This window comes from Nesoenas mayeri (assembly GCF_963082525.1).
Source record: "Nesoenas mayeri genome assembly, chromosome: 3".
Taxonomy (NCBI): Eukaryota; Metazoa; Chordata; class Aves; order Columbiformes; family Columbidae; genus Nesoenas; species Nesoenas mayeri.
Genome location: NC_137544.1, coordinates 11118845 through 11135819, shown reverse-complemented (window position 1 = coordinate 11135819; position 16975 = coordinate 11118845). Strand labels below are relative to the sequence as shown.

General features: G+C 36.7%; 1 protein-coding gene across 3 annotated transcripts in view; it reads right to left on the bottom strand.

Moving 5' to 3' along the window:
• Positions 1-16975, bottom strand: part of WDR35 (WD repeat domain 35) — a 44535-nt gene that overhangs the window by 6017 nt on the left and 21543 nt on the right. For all 3 annotated transcript variants that reach the window (XM_080342248.1, XM_080342246.1, XM_080342247.1), the window contains 11 exons: positions 14627-14771; positions 13287-13356; positions 12448-12501; positions 10535-10644; positions 8752-8962; positions 8082-8162; positions 7822-7958; positions 4737-4940; positions 2731-2877; positions 1440-1572; positions 378-488 (listed from right to left, as the gene is read on the bottom strand). In XM_080342248.1, coding sequence (XP_080198374.1) covers positions 378-488; positions 1440-1572; positions 2731-2877; positions 4737-4940; positions 7822-7958; positions 8082-8162; positions 8752-8962; positions 10535-10644; positions 12448-12501; positions 13287-13356; positions 14627-14771 — 1403 coding nt within the window. The remainder of the gene's footprint in view (positions 1-377; positions 489-1439; positions 1573-2730; positions 2878-4736; positions 4941-7821; positions 7959-8081; positions 8163-8751; positions 8963-10534; positions 10645-12447; positions 12502-13286; positions 13357-14626; positions 14772-16975) is intronic.

The following is a 16975-nucleotide window of genomic DNA, read 5'->3' as shown; positions in this document are numbered from 1 at the left end:
TGGTCCCATCCTCTTGACACCCACCCTTGAGATATTTATAAACGTTGACAAGATTCCCTTCCAACCTTCTCTTCTCCAGGCTGAACAGACCCAGCTCTCTCAATCTTTCCTCAAAAGAAAGATGCCCCAGACTCCTCATAAGCTTTGTAGCCCACCGCTGGACTCCCTCCCTCCATATATTTATAGGTTTGTCCCTCCAGTAATCTAATCCCAGATAACTAGCCAGATAACTGCCTTAAGCACTGAAGGATGAATTTGCCAGAAATAATGACAAATCATCACACACTTAACAAAGATTTGTATTTATCTGGGCGTTAGCGTAGAAATCTCACTGTTAAACTGGTATCAGTCAAGCGGCTTATCTGCTGCTGTTTTACCTGGTTGAGATGCACACAGGTATCTACCGCATCCTTTGGTCGATTACATTTCAGAAAGGCTGACACAGCTTGATCACACATACCCACTCTTACGAACATATTAGCTATATCCTGCAAAAAGCAACAGCATTACGTTAAATTCACTTCCAGATTTTTAGTACATTGTGTAACAACTGCAATACTATTATATTCTTGTTTAATTTAATTCAAATAAGTTGGGGGAAAGGGGTTGTTCGCGTCATGGATTATGTGAAGACAACGCACACGGTTGCAAATCTTTAGAACAGTGTCCTCCTTTCACACGCTGCTTCTGATTTCTTTTTTAAAAAGCTATTTAAACAAATTTATTTCAAATCAAATCATACCGGAAGGACTATGTTCTTACTATTTAGAGTATTTCATGCAACTTCGCTATTAGGAAGATGTTAAAAACAAAGTGCTATGTCTTATTTCATTCAAACAACTGAAAATATCAATAAATGAGGATGTTTGACATTTTCAAGCACTTTGCATTAATCAATGATATAATAGTTTTAAATTGGCTATTACTCAGTAGGTCATTTCAGGCCATACCACCTACTTTCTCTCCTTTCAGCAGAGTAGCTTCAATTTTCCTTGTAAATCTGCATTCCCACCATGTAAGAAGTTAAACCAGGCATAGCAACCAGGAAGAATTTGGGGCAAAAAACCCCCGCTGTAGACTAGACAACAAAATGAAAGCTAAAGTAAGTTTCCAGCCACGAATTCTCAATAAAGCGTAGCTGTTTTAGTGAGAAATGCCACCATTTGGGGAAGGAAGCAGTGAATCACGACTTAGCCATGTGGCCATCAAGTATGATGAATAATCAGTTTTTTCTGGGGAACCTGGACAATACGAGAAAGGAAGAATGATGGAGTATGAAAACAACAGTAATACTGGAGATCAATGCCAAAGTAACACCATTATGCTTGAGTAGGTCATATGCTGCATTCTTTCTTTCTTTCTTAATCCTCCCATTATGGGAAATTTTAAATAAATAGTTGAGCACAAGACAAGGAAATACAAAGGTGGTTTTTGCTTACAGGGAGCAATTTGTTATTCTCTGGAAGCGAGTTAGCTAGATTCTCCAGTCCTTGGTAGTCCTCTAGCATGTAGTAACATTCAGCTAAACGTTCCTGGTTTTGTCCTTGTACATAATACTGTACTGCATTTAACCTAATAAGAAAAAAAAAGTTGTGGCTTCTGATATATAAACACATGTGAAGCTTCTCATTCTATAAGCCTTTTGCATTTGTAAATTTAAAATATTATTTTAAACAGGTAACTTTGAGAGAGCTTTTGTAGCTAGAATTTCACTGTTTTCCTAAAATGCACTAGAAGTTCTAATTTTCAGAGATCATTACACTGAAGCGGTAGCAAGATTGATTTTTTGACTAGCATAAGATTGGGAAGTCAAGAAATCTTAGAACTGCGTGCCCACATCTGCACAGATCATGGCTGACAATGAACAGCAACTTACAACTAACTAAACTTTCAGAAAAAGGCTTTAGTGTTGTGCATCTGTATTTTAAAACAGAAGCACTGAGATCTCCAAGACCATTCTCCAAAGTTACCTAAAGCATCTAAAAACAACTTGCAAAGGGACCCAGGTTCTTTGTGATAATATAGTTTGGGTAATTGCATTACATAGTGGAGCTGTGGAAGTCTGTGAGACAGTGTTCTGGATGCTAAAAAGTTTACGTGGGCTTAGAAGATTGCAAGAAAAATTAATGAAAGAAAATTTCTCTGCAAGTTATTAACTACAAAGACATCACTTCTGGCTCAGTAAGTACCTGACTGCAAAATCTGTTCTGTAGAAATACCACTACGTGTGTTCATTGTTGCTAAAATCTTTGGTTGCCCAGTTTGGGCAATAGCTGGAGACAGATCCAGGTCAGAGTGACCTCTAGATCTTTTCAAATATTTGTGGGTTTAAGCATTCTAGAAAGTTTGTGGTTAGTTTTGAAATTCACTGATGTTTAATAATTCTCTCCTACTTCTTTTTTTTAACTGTTTTGGTTGGTTGGTTGGTTTTCTTTAATACTTTCTATATCCAGACTAATACAAGTGCATTGGTATTTTTCTTTCTGCCCTCTCCTTTGAAGCAAACAGACTTCTGGCAAAACGGAGATTTTCATCACCTTCATTCTTTAGACAGTTTATCAACAGCTCGCTGTTTAAAGGTACATGCAGTGGTGGAACCATAAAGGTCTGAGCTAAATCTCATCATTTCAAAATTATCCCATCCTGACATTTTCTTGACATCTGTCCCTCCTCCTAAGTCCTGTAATCAGTTTTATAATTTCCTTTGTAATTTCCTTCTATCAAACATACCACTTCTGACGGTCTGCAAAATAATCTCCAATAGCATTGTGTGCTTGTGCAAGAAGGGCATCGTCCGAATCACCTGAGCCAGTTTTCAATAGCTGCAACACTCGAAACCAGTCTCCCAGTTTTATCCGTAGTCCGATAGCAAGATCTCTAATATAAACAGAAAATAGGAAAAAGTTAAATACAATAAAATAGCTTATGAAAGTGTTGCAAAAAGCAGCCGAAAGTATTCTCATGTTCATAATCTACATCCCAAGTATCACAATATTCCCAGATATCTTGTTTACAATTGAAACAATATTCCACAAAAGCAAATGCTCAGAAAGCTCACAGGTAATGTCATAAGTATACACTTCCCTAGCAGCCACACTCCTGTGTTAGGAGGTAAATGAACAGCTAGCGAGACAGCTGGGTTGATGCTACTTCAGATTTCCTCTTATTCTGTACACCCTTTCATATCTTTCACTGCTGACTGCTACAATAGATGGCAGCAGCTGCAAAAGGCTAAAAGCAAAAGGGGGATGAGTGGAAAGGCCCGGGAGCAGGAATGTGAATAATGGAGGCTAAAGCTGAGATGTAATAAAATGGATTTCAGAGACACCTCTTTCAGATTCAAGATGACTTGGGATGAAGGAGAAAAGACTCAGAAGTAGTCTTTCTTTTTTATTATTCATGCATGCATATGACCCACTGTGTGTCGATCTGGCATGTTTTTTCCACCATATAGAATAATTCTGTATTATTTCATACAGAAATAATTATGCAGATGCATAGAAAATAAATGGGAGAGATATGTACACTTCTTTAAAAATACCCTGAACTTACAAGTGAGTTAAGGAAGGCCATAGCAAGTCAGTGCAGTCAGCTAAATAAAAGCATCTATCTAAAAAATATTTGAAAAATAGACTTATTTCAGCCTGGTTAATAGTAGATCTTTATCATGTTTTTGCTGGTGGTGAGGAGACACATAAGGTCAATATAGAACCCTGTATTCTTGTAGCTGGACAATAAGATACTCTTGAAGAGGCCAGTCAAATTAAAAAAAAGTCTTTGATTTCTGCAATCCTATAATGACCAAATTTCTCTTCAGCCATGTGAAAATGAATATGCCTTACCTAAAAATTGGTGTTGCAGTATGAGTGAAGTGCAGTCAGCCTCTCCAAACCAGCATGCTGCCATGGGCTAGTTAATTATGTGCAAGTAAGTTTTCCATTACCAGGCTCTAACATGCACCTCTCCCCAGCTCCTGCTTTACTGGGGAATAGGAAGGTTTCTCATTCTTACAGTATGAAAGAATATTTTTTTTTCTCTATCATTCTCTAATATTTTCATGACTCTATTAATTAAAGCTTAAAAATTTCACATGTGCATAGGTGATTCATGCTTCTCCGTGTTTGACCACCACCTACAGGCTACCTCAGACAACTGCTGCTTATTATTTCTCATTGTCCTTTTTCAGTAAAGACAGTACTTTAGCTAATTAGCTCTAATTTATATTTCCCAGTAATACTGTAATTTTACTTTGTTTGTTATCATTCCTGAGCAAAAATTCCATTGATTGGTCCACAATTTCAACCAGAGTCCTTTCTGTCTCTCCAGAGATTACAGTTCATTAAGAACTCTGTTGTTTGTGTATGTAATTAGAAAGAATGTGTACTTGGCTACTAGCTAAGAGCAACAGTACATAAATTAAGCATTAGTTAAGATTGTCTGTTTGTATTTTTGGCATCCCAGTTGAAATACTGGCAAAATACTTGCGAAAACATCTATGAAACACAGAACTACCCTGAGCAGCTGAGGTTCTGCAAACAGTTTGGAATGCACTGATTTACATACAAAACTGGTTATCTACGGATACCACAAAATTCTCTCCATCTGATCCTCTTCTGTCTTTCCAGAATCTACTAAAGAGTCCCCAGTGCTAAAACAGCCATTCCTTATTAAGGCAAGCACTTTTTTTTTCCAACTTTTTTTTTTAATTTGCTGCTGAGATGACTACATGCAATTACCTTCTGTCCATATCCAGATACATTCTTTCAGCTTCTTCAAATCTGCTAAAATAGGCTGCCACTTCTGCTTGCTTCATTGACTCACTCTGCAGGTTGCCCAGACGCTTCACAAATTTAATACCTTGATAATCTTTGCAACGTACAAAAGCTTGTTCAGCAGTCTGTAGATCCAGCTTCTGAAGAGCAGCTTCAGCCAGGAGACGCCTGTGTGAAAAACAAACATGGCAGATGGAAAAGCAGCTTATAAAGTAAATTAAACGAGGATCCATTTAACTAGTCATTATTTAAAGAAGACATTCAAGTTACTGCAATTGTGTTGCTTACTAACCTTAATGCAGTTGTATGTTTGTCCCCAGTACATTCTGTGATCTATCCAGTACTTGCTCAGGGAAAGATGTTCAAATAATTGCTAATATTCTTTTGCTCAGCTGTTCAAATGGACACTGGCTTGGGAGGAATAGGCAGGACTTGAGTATCACAGTTGTCCTATGTGAAACGTGTTGCAGTTCCATTTAGATATTTCTGTCTATGCATATATCGTAACTTTAAGCCTTGATGGCAGCCTCAGTCTGAAGGTCTCGGCTAAACTGGCTATGAACAATAAGTTGTCCTTCCAATCCATCTGGATGTTCCTTGTCTAGTTAGCAGTCTGGGAGAGGAGGGCGGTTTGGGAGACCTTGGACTGGTCTTTGTCGGTGAGTTCTCCAATAACGAATTTCTACCTTCAGGCCAATCTACATCCATCAGGTGCTTGAATGAGCTCTAGAATTTTCTGCAAAACTAAGGCTAGGTAGATTTAGACTGTCTGATTGACATTGTGAAACAAAATCAGTGCAGCTGGGCGCTGACAAAACCAATAATATTATTGCTGTACTCAGTGACCTAAGCCATGCTTTGGCAGTATCAACTCAGTATTTTTGAATCAATTTTTGAACCAAGGTTAGTATCACTTCAGCTCAAGTGCTCAACACCAGTGAAACCAGGAGAAAACCAGTATGGCAAATTTAATTGATCTGCAACACACATCATCCTGTTTGTTGTATTCCAGCATTAAGGGCACTGTCCCGTTCTGATCTAGAATATATTTGCTTTATATCCAGCGCTTCTAATCCATCTCTTCTCTATAAACGTGACATACCGTATGTTTCCTTCCCTAATGAAAATTAAGTGTACGGCAATTTTGGAGCAAGGTGAACAGCATTTGACATATATTTTGTGATTTTATGACATAAAACTTTTACTGAGACACAGACTTTCAAAACCAAGTCATTTTATATTTAATAAATAGATGGTACTAGCAAAAAAGCATGAATGACTTTGAAACTCCAAATATCTTCAGCTAATTCAAGACATTAGTAAAAATGAAGACTCACAAAACTAAATTTTACCCTACAAACTCAGACTAGTAAAATTATAGTACTATAAGAGAAACTTTCAACATGTGGCTACCATATCTTGTTTTTCAGAAGGTACATTCTACAAATGAAAGCACAACTTAATAGGAAGAAATGCTTTTTGGGACAAACTTTTAAGGCAAGTTGTTTGGCCTGTCTTTCAGCAATTCTAAATTCACCTCAGAATTGTGAGAATTAACAGAGAGCTCTGAACCCACCTTGATGCAAGCCAGATATCCAATACTGCAAGAAATCAGCTTCAAAACACAGCCAGATGGAGAAACAGTTTCCAGAAAGTTAAAGAGAACTGGCATCATTCAACCAGTAACTTGTCAGTGAAGTTTTAGTTTCTGCTACTGACTTTTCATTAAATTATCTACTGAGGCATTTACTCTTCCAGCCCTTATGACACAGGGTATTAAATAGATTTTCAGAACTCCTGTTTTCATGGATTTACTCTTACATGTGTGCTGTGCAGGCTTTGCAAGATTAGTTTAATAGCTGAGTCCATGTTTAGTTTAAACATGCCAACATCTCCTTTTCTCAGATTACTGCTGAGAGGCTGCATTATAATGTGATTAACACACCCAGCCCTTCTCATTTCTGTCCTTTTTCGCCAGTCCAAAATGCTACAAGGTCAGTCAACTGCTCTCATCTTATTACCATTCTCATGTCTTCCCTTTACTGGGTTTTAAGCTCTTTGTCATCAAGGTCCCATATAAAGTATGTAATTAAATAAATACTCTCTCAACTTATGATGAATTTGAATTTAACCAACTTAAAGTTAGCTTTCTGCCAGCATTTTCAATTCCTTTAGATTTATTTGTCCCTAAAAGCAGGAAGCACTGTGTTTTTTGGGCTCATACAGCACAGAGCAGAAAAGCCTGTACCCCATACGCACTACCGTGACACCCACAGCACGCCTTTCATTCTAGGTACTACAGCATTCATAAAATCACAGAGTTCCAATTTAACAACAGCCCACACTTTTGGATTCAAGAACTAGGAGCCTGGGGAAGTACTGGCCCCAAATTCTTTTTTAAGATGGCTGCTGAGGGGTCTTGAACACTTGCTCAGCATCTCCTGAAACGTGAATTCTCAAATGCTCAGGAACAAAAACCTCACTTTCTGGCATTCTGGAAAATCTTAACACCACACAGCTTGAATTGGTCCAAACACCCCAACTGCAGAGGAGGTGGGGAAACCAGGCTAAGAGGGGACTCCAAGGCTCTTTCTGGGTCTTCCCTCAGTGCTATCATTCTCCTCTGAGGGCAATTCAGATGAAGAGATGTTCTCAAAATAGCTGCCCTTCACATTGCAGCTGGGCACTGTTACCTGTTTCTTTTCCTCTTTCTTTAAAGCAGGGGTGCCATCTCATTTTTACCGGGGCCACATCAGCCTCGCAGTTGGCTTCAAAGGACCAAATGGAATTTTAGGACTGTATAAATGTAGGCGTAGTTCCATTTATACAGTCCTAAAATTCCATTCGGCCCTTTGAAGGCAACCACGAGCCTGATGTGGCCCCCAGTGAAAATGAGTTTGACACCCCTGCTTTAAAGGATTCTGTTTAAAAGTGTATACTACTTTGGCTGGTTTTGAGGCTTTGTACTTAAATACTCTATCTGTCTGAACAGGAAAAGAATACAAAAGAACACAAGGTTAAACAAAGTTGACTTATAAAGAGTTTTTACCAAAGTCTGGGATGTGGATTATCTTCTATGAATTGAGAAGATTCCGCGATGCCAACTTTTTCAATCAATGCTCGACTATCTCGTAATGACCGAATCTCAAAATTGACGATGTAATCTTTGTTAGGATGTTCAGGATTCTAACATAATGAAGCACAGAGAAACATAATTTTATTCTGTGCCATGTTCATTTTCATATCTACTGTACAAATCACTAACACAGACACCAAGTTTTCTTACAAAATAGAATTAATTAAACTTACCTTTAATATTTCATCGAGAAGAACAGATTTGATTTCTAAATCTTCAAAGTTGCAAATATATCCAGAAGTTTGTATAGGTTCCTTAAAGGTAAATAAGTTACAAAGGAATGAACTTGTATTCTGTCTGATTAAATCCTAAACAAATCTATTAAGAATCCATAAAGAGACTTCCTTCTTCTCTGAACTAGGATTTAATTGCATTTCCAACAGGAAACATATACTAAAATCATTAACATTACTGACAATTCCATATACAGACATATTTAAAAATCCCCGTGTTTTCTATAACTAAATTATGTGAAAAAAATAAAGGAATGCCTGCCAATATTTAGATTCAACTGAACTGTGTTTTACAAATATATTTACTAAAATTGTGTTTATATTTTCCAAAGCATACCAAAAAATATGCTCTAGAAAATTTCTCATATATTTAACAAAAATATGACAGCATTTCTATCTTTCCAGGACTGATAGTTCATTTTACTCATTTATTCCTGAACAACACACCCACAGCAGAGCTGACACAATTTTGAGATTTCCAGAAGCGAGCTTATTTATATAAACAATTGCCTAATTGAATGGTAAGCACAAGATTAACACTATTCAACACAGAGTCATTAACTTACAAGCAAATTTGGAAAATGAGTAGTTTTGGTATGTTAATGTTTACCTCCGGATCCAAGTTTCTGAAAACATACATTCTTGTTTTCTCCATCACTGCAAACAAATCTGGGTTATCTTTGGCCCACTTCATATCCCAGACATCTTTGCGTTCCAGTTTCAGCTGCTCGCCTACCATTTGCTGTCCTGTACTGTCCACCACCCGTGTATCCAAATCAAAGAAAGTCAAAACACCTGAAAGGTCTATGATAGCAACACGACTATAGAAAAACAGAGGAAGAAAAAAATAAGACAGCTAAATAATACTGTTCAAGGTTGTAAATCTGAAATACTTTCCCTGAACTGGCACGCTCAGGCCAACTTTCCCCTTGAATCCAATACCAGTATAATTCCATAGATTCAGTGAGATGCATGTGATTTTCATGGATCTGCACAGCAGAGAGAGACCACAGACACACAAAGAAGTTTTTCATCTGATCTGGCCCTGCAAAGTTCTGAAATAAGCCCATTTTTCATCCAGCATTTTGAAGATACTTAGTACTTCAGGTATCGATTTGAGGAAATCGCAGGTTCTGCCCTTCACCAAACTTCGCTTAACAGAGCCTAAAATTGATAGCTGAATAGAATTGTTTTTCATTATTTACTAGGTAATGAAGGAGATTCTTAAATTAAAAAGACAGTGTGGTGATGCAGACTGTTAATCTCTAAAATGAGATTTCTTATATTTCTACAAAGGGTACTGTAGGTTTTTTTCCCGACAACATGAAGTATAATCCAATTAATCTTTGAAGTCATTTACAATATGGGAAAAAAATACAATTTCTAAAGGGTTACATGTGGAAATTTCCAGTTACACAGGTATTCAATGAATCATACTCGCTTGTATTTATTACAATGCCATTTAAAAAGCAATTCTAAATACTGAAAAGTACTTAGACACCCTTAAACTCTATTAAAATTTTAAAAGTAATTTAGAAAATTAACTTCAGAACACTTAGGGATCTGAGCCTTCTTCACTAGCACGAAGTCATTCAGGAAGGAAACAGCTTGAGTTCAAAACAAAACTAACATGGCTCTGACTAGATTACACTGCTTTTTAAGTGAAGCAATCTACTTTTGGTCAATACCTAAAAAGGTGACCAATCTACACACACATTATGAATTTTATTTGAAATTATAAAGTTATTTTGAAGTGAATAAAATTATCTTATGAGTCCTCTTTAGTCAGTATATTTTTGCCTTTTCTGCCAAGACTCTTGTGCTCTCTCTTGCAAAAAAATAGCTATTAAGTAGAAAGCAACTTCAGTGTTGGCACAGCTGAAGCTTAGGAAAACCAGTCTTGCGAGACGCATTGCCAGCAGCTACAGCCTGTAAATTAACAAGGGATGAACAAAGTTTCCAGGCATTAGAAGGACATAGAAAGATAAGGAAGCCTTAGAGATGTAAAGTTCCAGGTTATGACATAATTTTGTCAATTTTCATGCCATGATCATAGGAAGCTTATGTTTGGTTCATCTAATAAATCAAAGATACTTTCATGCATATGTTTCCTTAAACTTCTCACATAGATCCTTAAGAGTTTACAACATAAGACAGCTTTACTAACACAGTCTCAGAGCAATCTGGTGACTGGCCAGATGTAATTAATTAGTAATAAATAAATAGTTAATCAACCATTAATAACAACAACAACAATTAATAAATATTTACTATTAAAGTAAAATGAATACATAATTATTACAGAATCATAGAATTTATAGAATTAGTATTTGCACAAAGTGTAGTGGTTTATTTTGAAAGCAGATATCTGCACTATAAGATCTGTAACTTACCTGGAGTTGCAATTCAAAGACAGCTGATATGCACGACAGTTCAGGGTGTACTTCTGTACGATACCAACGATAGGAAGACTGTATCTCTGAATTGTGCCAGATTCTCTTGCCTAGAGAAAAACCAATGTGTGCTTATTGACAGAATCTTTCCATCAATAAACTCTTTAAAAAGGCTTTATTTATATGCTGTCCTAGACAAAAGAGTTTTTGGATAAATGACAGAGCAAAAGTGGAGAGAGGGAATGTCATTACCCTAAAAGTTTCAAATTCTGCTATTTAAACAAGATGCTTTTCTTAGGATGCTACAATTTACAGATCTGCTTAAATCAGAGAAAAGCCATAGTCCACATACGGCCCACAGAACAGTTTCAGGAGCCAAACAATTCCCGCGAACCCTCAGGCATGGTCTACATTACAGAGAAAGAGAACAACGAAAAGATCCTTGTCCCACACTGGTAAATCCACCCAAACAGTGCCATACAATAGTATCAGCTCGGGTCTAAGAGCAGTACAGTTGGGTTCATGTAGCACTGCCTGAATGCTCACCAATTTCTTCAAGACCTGACCTAGCTTCAAAAGTAAATGATGTAAAATACCCTGGTTATTCAAATTACTGAGTAACAGTAAATAAATTTAATTAGCAATGTGGTTTATCTTTATTTTGCCAAATGACACACTCATGCCCCCTGTCAAGACACCACCAGGCCAACAGTCTAAAATGAGTTTGACATCCCAGATCAAAATTATCAGTGCCACTATTTTCTCATGGTGTTTCTGTAGCCTGAAAAACATACCAAGCTTATTTTACCTACTGTTTAACCCTTATGCTGGAAATGAATCCATATTAAACTTTAAGGTAGTCCAAACTTTCTTCTTTTTTTTCTTTCCCACCTGCCCCCAAAGCCACCCCTGCGATCCTCAGCATAAATCCCCTTTCACCTTTGACATTTTCACATCTGTATACTCCAGAAACTGAAAAGCAGATTTGGTCAGAAGTGTTAGAAAACCTCACCACTGTACTATGCATTCGGCTACAGCACATTTATCCAGATCTAGTCTCAAAGGTACTTACTCTCCCTCCCTTCCTTTTAGCCAAAGTCACTGATTAATTATCCTCTTAATTTCATTTTTTCACTCTTATTCTTCAAGCACAAACAGAATTCCATAGTCACCTACTAACCGTCACACTTTTTTCTGATTTTTGTAAAATCCAGTCAAAGTATATAACCAACCAACCAAAACAAAAGTCACTCAAGTAGGAAAACAGGAAAACATCAAGATCTTTCTTGGAAAGATGGATAATATGAAGAAACAGTGTTCTTCTATCTTTGTTCTGCTCAGTTAGTTTGTTTTAAAGCCCACCTGTATGTCTGTTCATCTAATAAGATCACTCTTTACAGATCAGGAAAAAAAAAGCGTGAGCTGTTTGACATGACACAATACCTCATGCATAATACATATGCAAAAGCCATAAATGTTTTAGTATGTATACAGCATACTGCATACATGTGATACTGTCTTCATACATTATACCACTAATATGTAAATAGACAAACTTTGTAAATCTTTGTGCATTTAAATAGAGCCTAGGAGAGACTTCCCAGAACTCAGATTACAGCATTAAATCCTGACCTGGACTTTAACAAACCTTCTGTAAAAGTACTAACTCGGGCAACCAGTCTGTACTTAAACTGTAAGATCTTAGTGAATTAGTCCTCCTAAAGAAAGAGTCCAGGTTAACAGAAGAACCTGTTAAAGTTATCTTTGAAGACATCTAGAAAGAAATTTCATCTAAGTAAGTCCTAAATTCAGAAATGTTTTGAAATTAAGACTGCTTATGAACACATAGCAGAAGAATCTCCTGCCTACGAGCACAAGAGGCAATCAGGAGTTATGTTCATCATGTAACTTACCACAAGTAGTATCTTATCAGATGCTGTTATTGCACAAATTGGATCTCTTGTTACCTGAAAGTATACAAGCAATATCAGTATCAGTTTTAATGCCACACAAAGAATGTACTGCTAAAGAAATAAATTTTATTTAAATATACAAGAATGTTGCTAAGTATCCATATGAAAAGGGGCTATCAAACCTTGTCAGCATACAGTAAACTGATTGTGATATTAGTGGCCTTTGTTTTTGCAATCGTGAAAATAAAAACAGTTCACTGATAGCCCTTGTTATGGCAATCATGACAATAATAATATTAACAGTTTCCTTTCTTCTCCTGCCCCTCCTCCAGAAAAATAAGAAACCCAAAATGTAACAGGTGTTTAACAGAAAACACAAGGTGGCAACTACCCCTGACTTGTGAGGCCTGTAATTAATTTCAGGTACAGGTGAGTACAAAACCAAGCATGGGCGTGCACACACACACATAAAGTGAAAAAGCCTGAAAGTACTAGAAGAGATTATAAGGGTCACTGAGTTTCAACAAGCTTACACTTTGTTGAAGTAAGGGGCACTGCTTTGCAACAAGAGGACAGGTGGTGTCTACATAGTGGACCCTAGAATACTGTGTTCCCTACAGTTTGATGTATATTTCCAGTAATACATAATGACACAGCAACAACACACTAACCAGAGAGAAGAAAAATAACACTCATGTACAAAAGGTAGAAGTAAAAGAAAGTTTAAGTATGACCGTTTCTATGAATGAAAATCTATGAAAATAAATAAAGCCATGCTAACTATTTCTCTTTCAAGCTGCCATTGACACCACAATAAACTAGTTAAAAACATCACTCACTACAATAGCTCTGTTGTAATCAAGGTGTCCATCTGTAGACCCTGAAGGGTTGTCATCAACATGATAAATCCTATAGAAGAAGAAAGTTAGAAGACAAAGTGAGTCCAAAGAAAGGAACATTTTTGATAGCATATCATAGTCCTTGGAGAAGAAACCATAGCAACTGGTAAAAAGAATAAAAGAGAATAAAAGCCATGTCTGTTCTTAGGTTCCAGCAGTAGCCACTTTGATAACCCTGCATTGTATTGATATAAAGATATGGTACTTGCTTTCACTTTCACAGCCCCTGACGGTCTATTCCCATATAATCTATAAACTTTCATTCTGCAACAAGAAGTTCCTGCAAACCATCAACCACACCAATTGTCTCTTTTCAAACATGCATTTCCATATTTCCTCAGGCTCTTCTCCAAACTTCTGAAGAGCTTCACTTTCATATCCACAAAACTTATGTATTACTGGATTCAATGCTTCATTGTAACTTCTCTTTTCCCTTAAAAAGTGGCATTAGGAAAGATTTTAAAAGGCTAAACATCATGGCTTATGCTGAATTACAACTATTTACTTTTTCAGTATTTCTTCCAAATTTACAATCTTGTCCAAGGCTAGGATGTTCAGGTACTAGAACAATGTAAGTTATTTACACTGTGTACAAATAACTACTCATTCTCATGGATATATACTGACAGGAGATGGTAGATTTATAGAAAAAAATGCCATAGTGTCTCTATGGAAGGAAACACAAAAGAACACAAAAGAAAATCATAATAAAGTTGTGAGCTTATGGAGGTGACAGAAATGTTAATGTCACTAATTAACACTTGGAAAGGAAATATTTTGGAGGCAAGATGATGTTGACTTTGGCTTGTTTAGTTTTAGAGGATAAAAGTCCATACAGGATTAGACGTTAAAAATACAATCAGACACAAGTGTATTTAGAGAAGACCCAGCTGGATGGACAACTATGTCTTTACAGTCACTGACACACAAGAAGCTGTTGAAGTTACCAGAGGGAATATACCTGCCTAGAAACTGAGAGCACAGAGGAGAAAAAGGGGAGGAGGAATAAAAGCATCAAGACACAGAGCTCTGTAAAGGAAGGATGCAGAAAGCAAATGGAGACACTGAAGAGGAACTAATCCAAAAAGTCTAAGAGATTAGGATAACAAACATTTGTTATGAAAAGCTATTCTGTAGTATTTAATCTTACAGGCCTGCAAGTCAACATATCAGAGTAGAAAATTGAGAAGACAGGAGTTCGTATTTTAGGCATGGGAGAATTCATCTTCATTAATTATATCAACACAAAGGGAGAAAAATGACAAAGCCTGAAGACAAACCTTTCCCTGCCTTCTTTTCTGGTCCGTGTTACTTGATTAATTTCCATTGCTGTGAGCTTCTTGACCACACGATATTGCCAGATGTAAAATGCTCCTTTTGAAGCTGCTATCACATGCGTTTTGGTCATTGTGACAAACAAGGGCCCTGTTATGAAACCCAAATGGCCGTAAAATTAGTGCAGAAAGTAATGGACTAGATGCTAATTTGTAAACTTTCTCTCAGATGAATGAAGCCATATGTCCATAGGTTAAAAGGAAAACAAAACAAACCACCACACACAACCTAGCAGCAGTTTTCATTAATTGCTCAGAAATTTCACTGAGGCCTTGTAGCCTTGTTGAGAAGAAGAGAAAAATTCTTTACAACTTCTGATTCAAAAATTAACACCTTTCTCCCTATTATTTCCACAAACTTGGATGTTCTAATGCAGAAGACATCAAATACACATAGAAGAATTTTCAGGTTAATGACCAGTTCGAGAACATCTCAAATCTCTATTAAGATCTATAAAATACCTCCATACCTGATATATTTGTAATTATTCAAATATAAATACAAGGAAGACTACTCAGAAGCTGACAATCTAGAAGACATTTTTTGCACCACTTAAAATAGCTAAATTTTGAGTTAGACAAGACCTATAAATGCTGTTTGTATCTTAGTTAATAGCTGGGTCATATAACAATTCTTTATCTGCATGGCAGCAAATTAAATATTTAGCAAAGTGTGCTCTTAGTCTTTATTGTATCCAAAGATCACAGTGTAGGAAAGCAGGGCATTTTCTTTCCTTTAGGCCTAAACCCATTTAGAATATGTGAATAATTTGAGTATCATCTCATTCCTGCTGTTAATGTTCGGTGAAGAAAGAAAAATATATATATATATTTGCACTCAAACCACTAGATCATTCTTTATAATATATTGTCTTGACTGTATTGTGGCTCTCTTTTTTCCTCCTATTACAATCCTTTGCTTCATCTTTCTGAAAACCACTGAATGCATATAAGGCGGCATAGAAAAATGTAGAAACCTGTTAAGTAAATCCCCCAATGTCTCCAAATTCTACAAGTAAATCAGTATGCTACCAGACAAAACAGGCATACTCAGAAGAATTGTGTAGCCCAGTCTGTTAGTGAAACACTAAGTCATACAGATTAACACACTGTGAACACAAAATCTGATCCTTTAGAGTGATTCTTAGTTTTTCTGTACCTTAGCACAGAACAGAACTCTGGGGGGAGCTATGAGCCTGCCATAAAGGAGAGCGGTACTACAAGAGACAGATGGGGGAAGTCTGGTTGAATGTATTTTATTTCTTTGAAACCAAGAGGATTATATAAGCTACCTGATGGCTCTAGAATACTTTTTAGTATATATGTAAATACTGGATAAAAAGGCTTAGTGATGATGCTTAATAAATGAGCAGTACAGTTGTTTACATTCTATGCAACTCAGTGTATTTCATAGACTTATAACACATTCATTTTGATAACTAGTCACATGCAACTGAGGGATGCAGTCTTCTCTGTTTTATTAACAGCATTAATGAATTCCATGTATTTGCTCTGTTGTTTTATTACCTCGCAGCTGTACATGCCAGAATAATCAATGCTTTTATCCTTTAAAAATGAAACATTACAATCTCCTGATCTGTGAGGGAAAAAGGTTTCCTCTTGCTTAAATCACAAAATTCTAGTACTAAGCCTTATATTTGGACTCAGCTAAGTCAACATTTAAACACTTTACTCCAAACCAGCGTTAAACCAAGCCCACATCTGAAAGCCATGGGCATTCCTCAGACTCACCAGGTGACTCCCCATTTGGCCTACGGCTTCCATGGAGCCCAAACTTACTCATTGGTGCACATCTCAAAGTACCCTGATCTGGGAAGAAAGGATGTTCACCTAAGCTCTTATGTGATCAAAAAAAGATGGCAACACATCTATTCTTTATCCAGAGGAACAGAATCAATTAGGCATTTTATGAACATGCCTAAGACTTAAACTGATTGTAGCTGTCAAAAAATCCCATATACCAATTGCTGATACATTTTCTGGCCACTTCCTTTATATCAGTTCTAGCACTAACTTGACCACAGAATAATTTAGATCAGTCCATTCATCTAACTGACCTCAAAATTAAATAAAGAAAAGATTAGTTTAAGTTGGATTAAAGAGAAAAGCACAAATGTTGGAGAGGGTAGGAATGAGCAGCCAGCACAGAGAGCAGGGCCATCCCTTCTTAGCAACAGCAGGCTGCACGATGATTAGATTTAAACCAAATATGAAGTCGCAGGGAGATGGACACACAGCACACGGACACAATCATCAGGATCAGATCCATTCAAA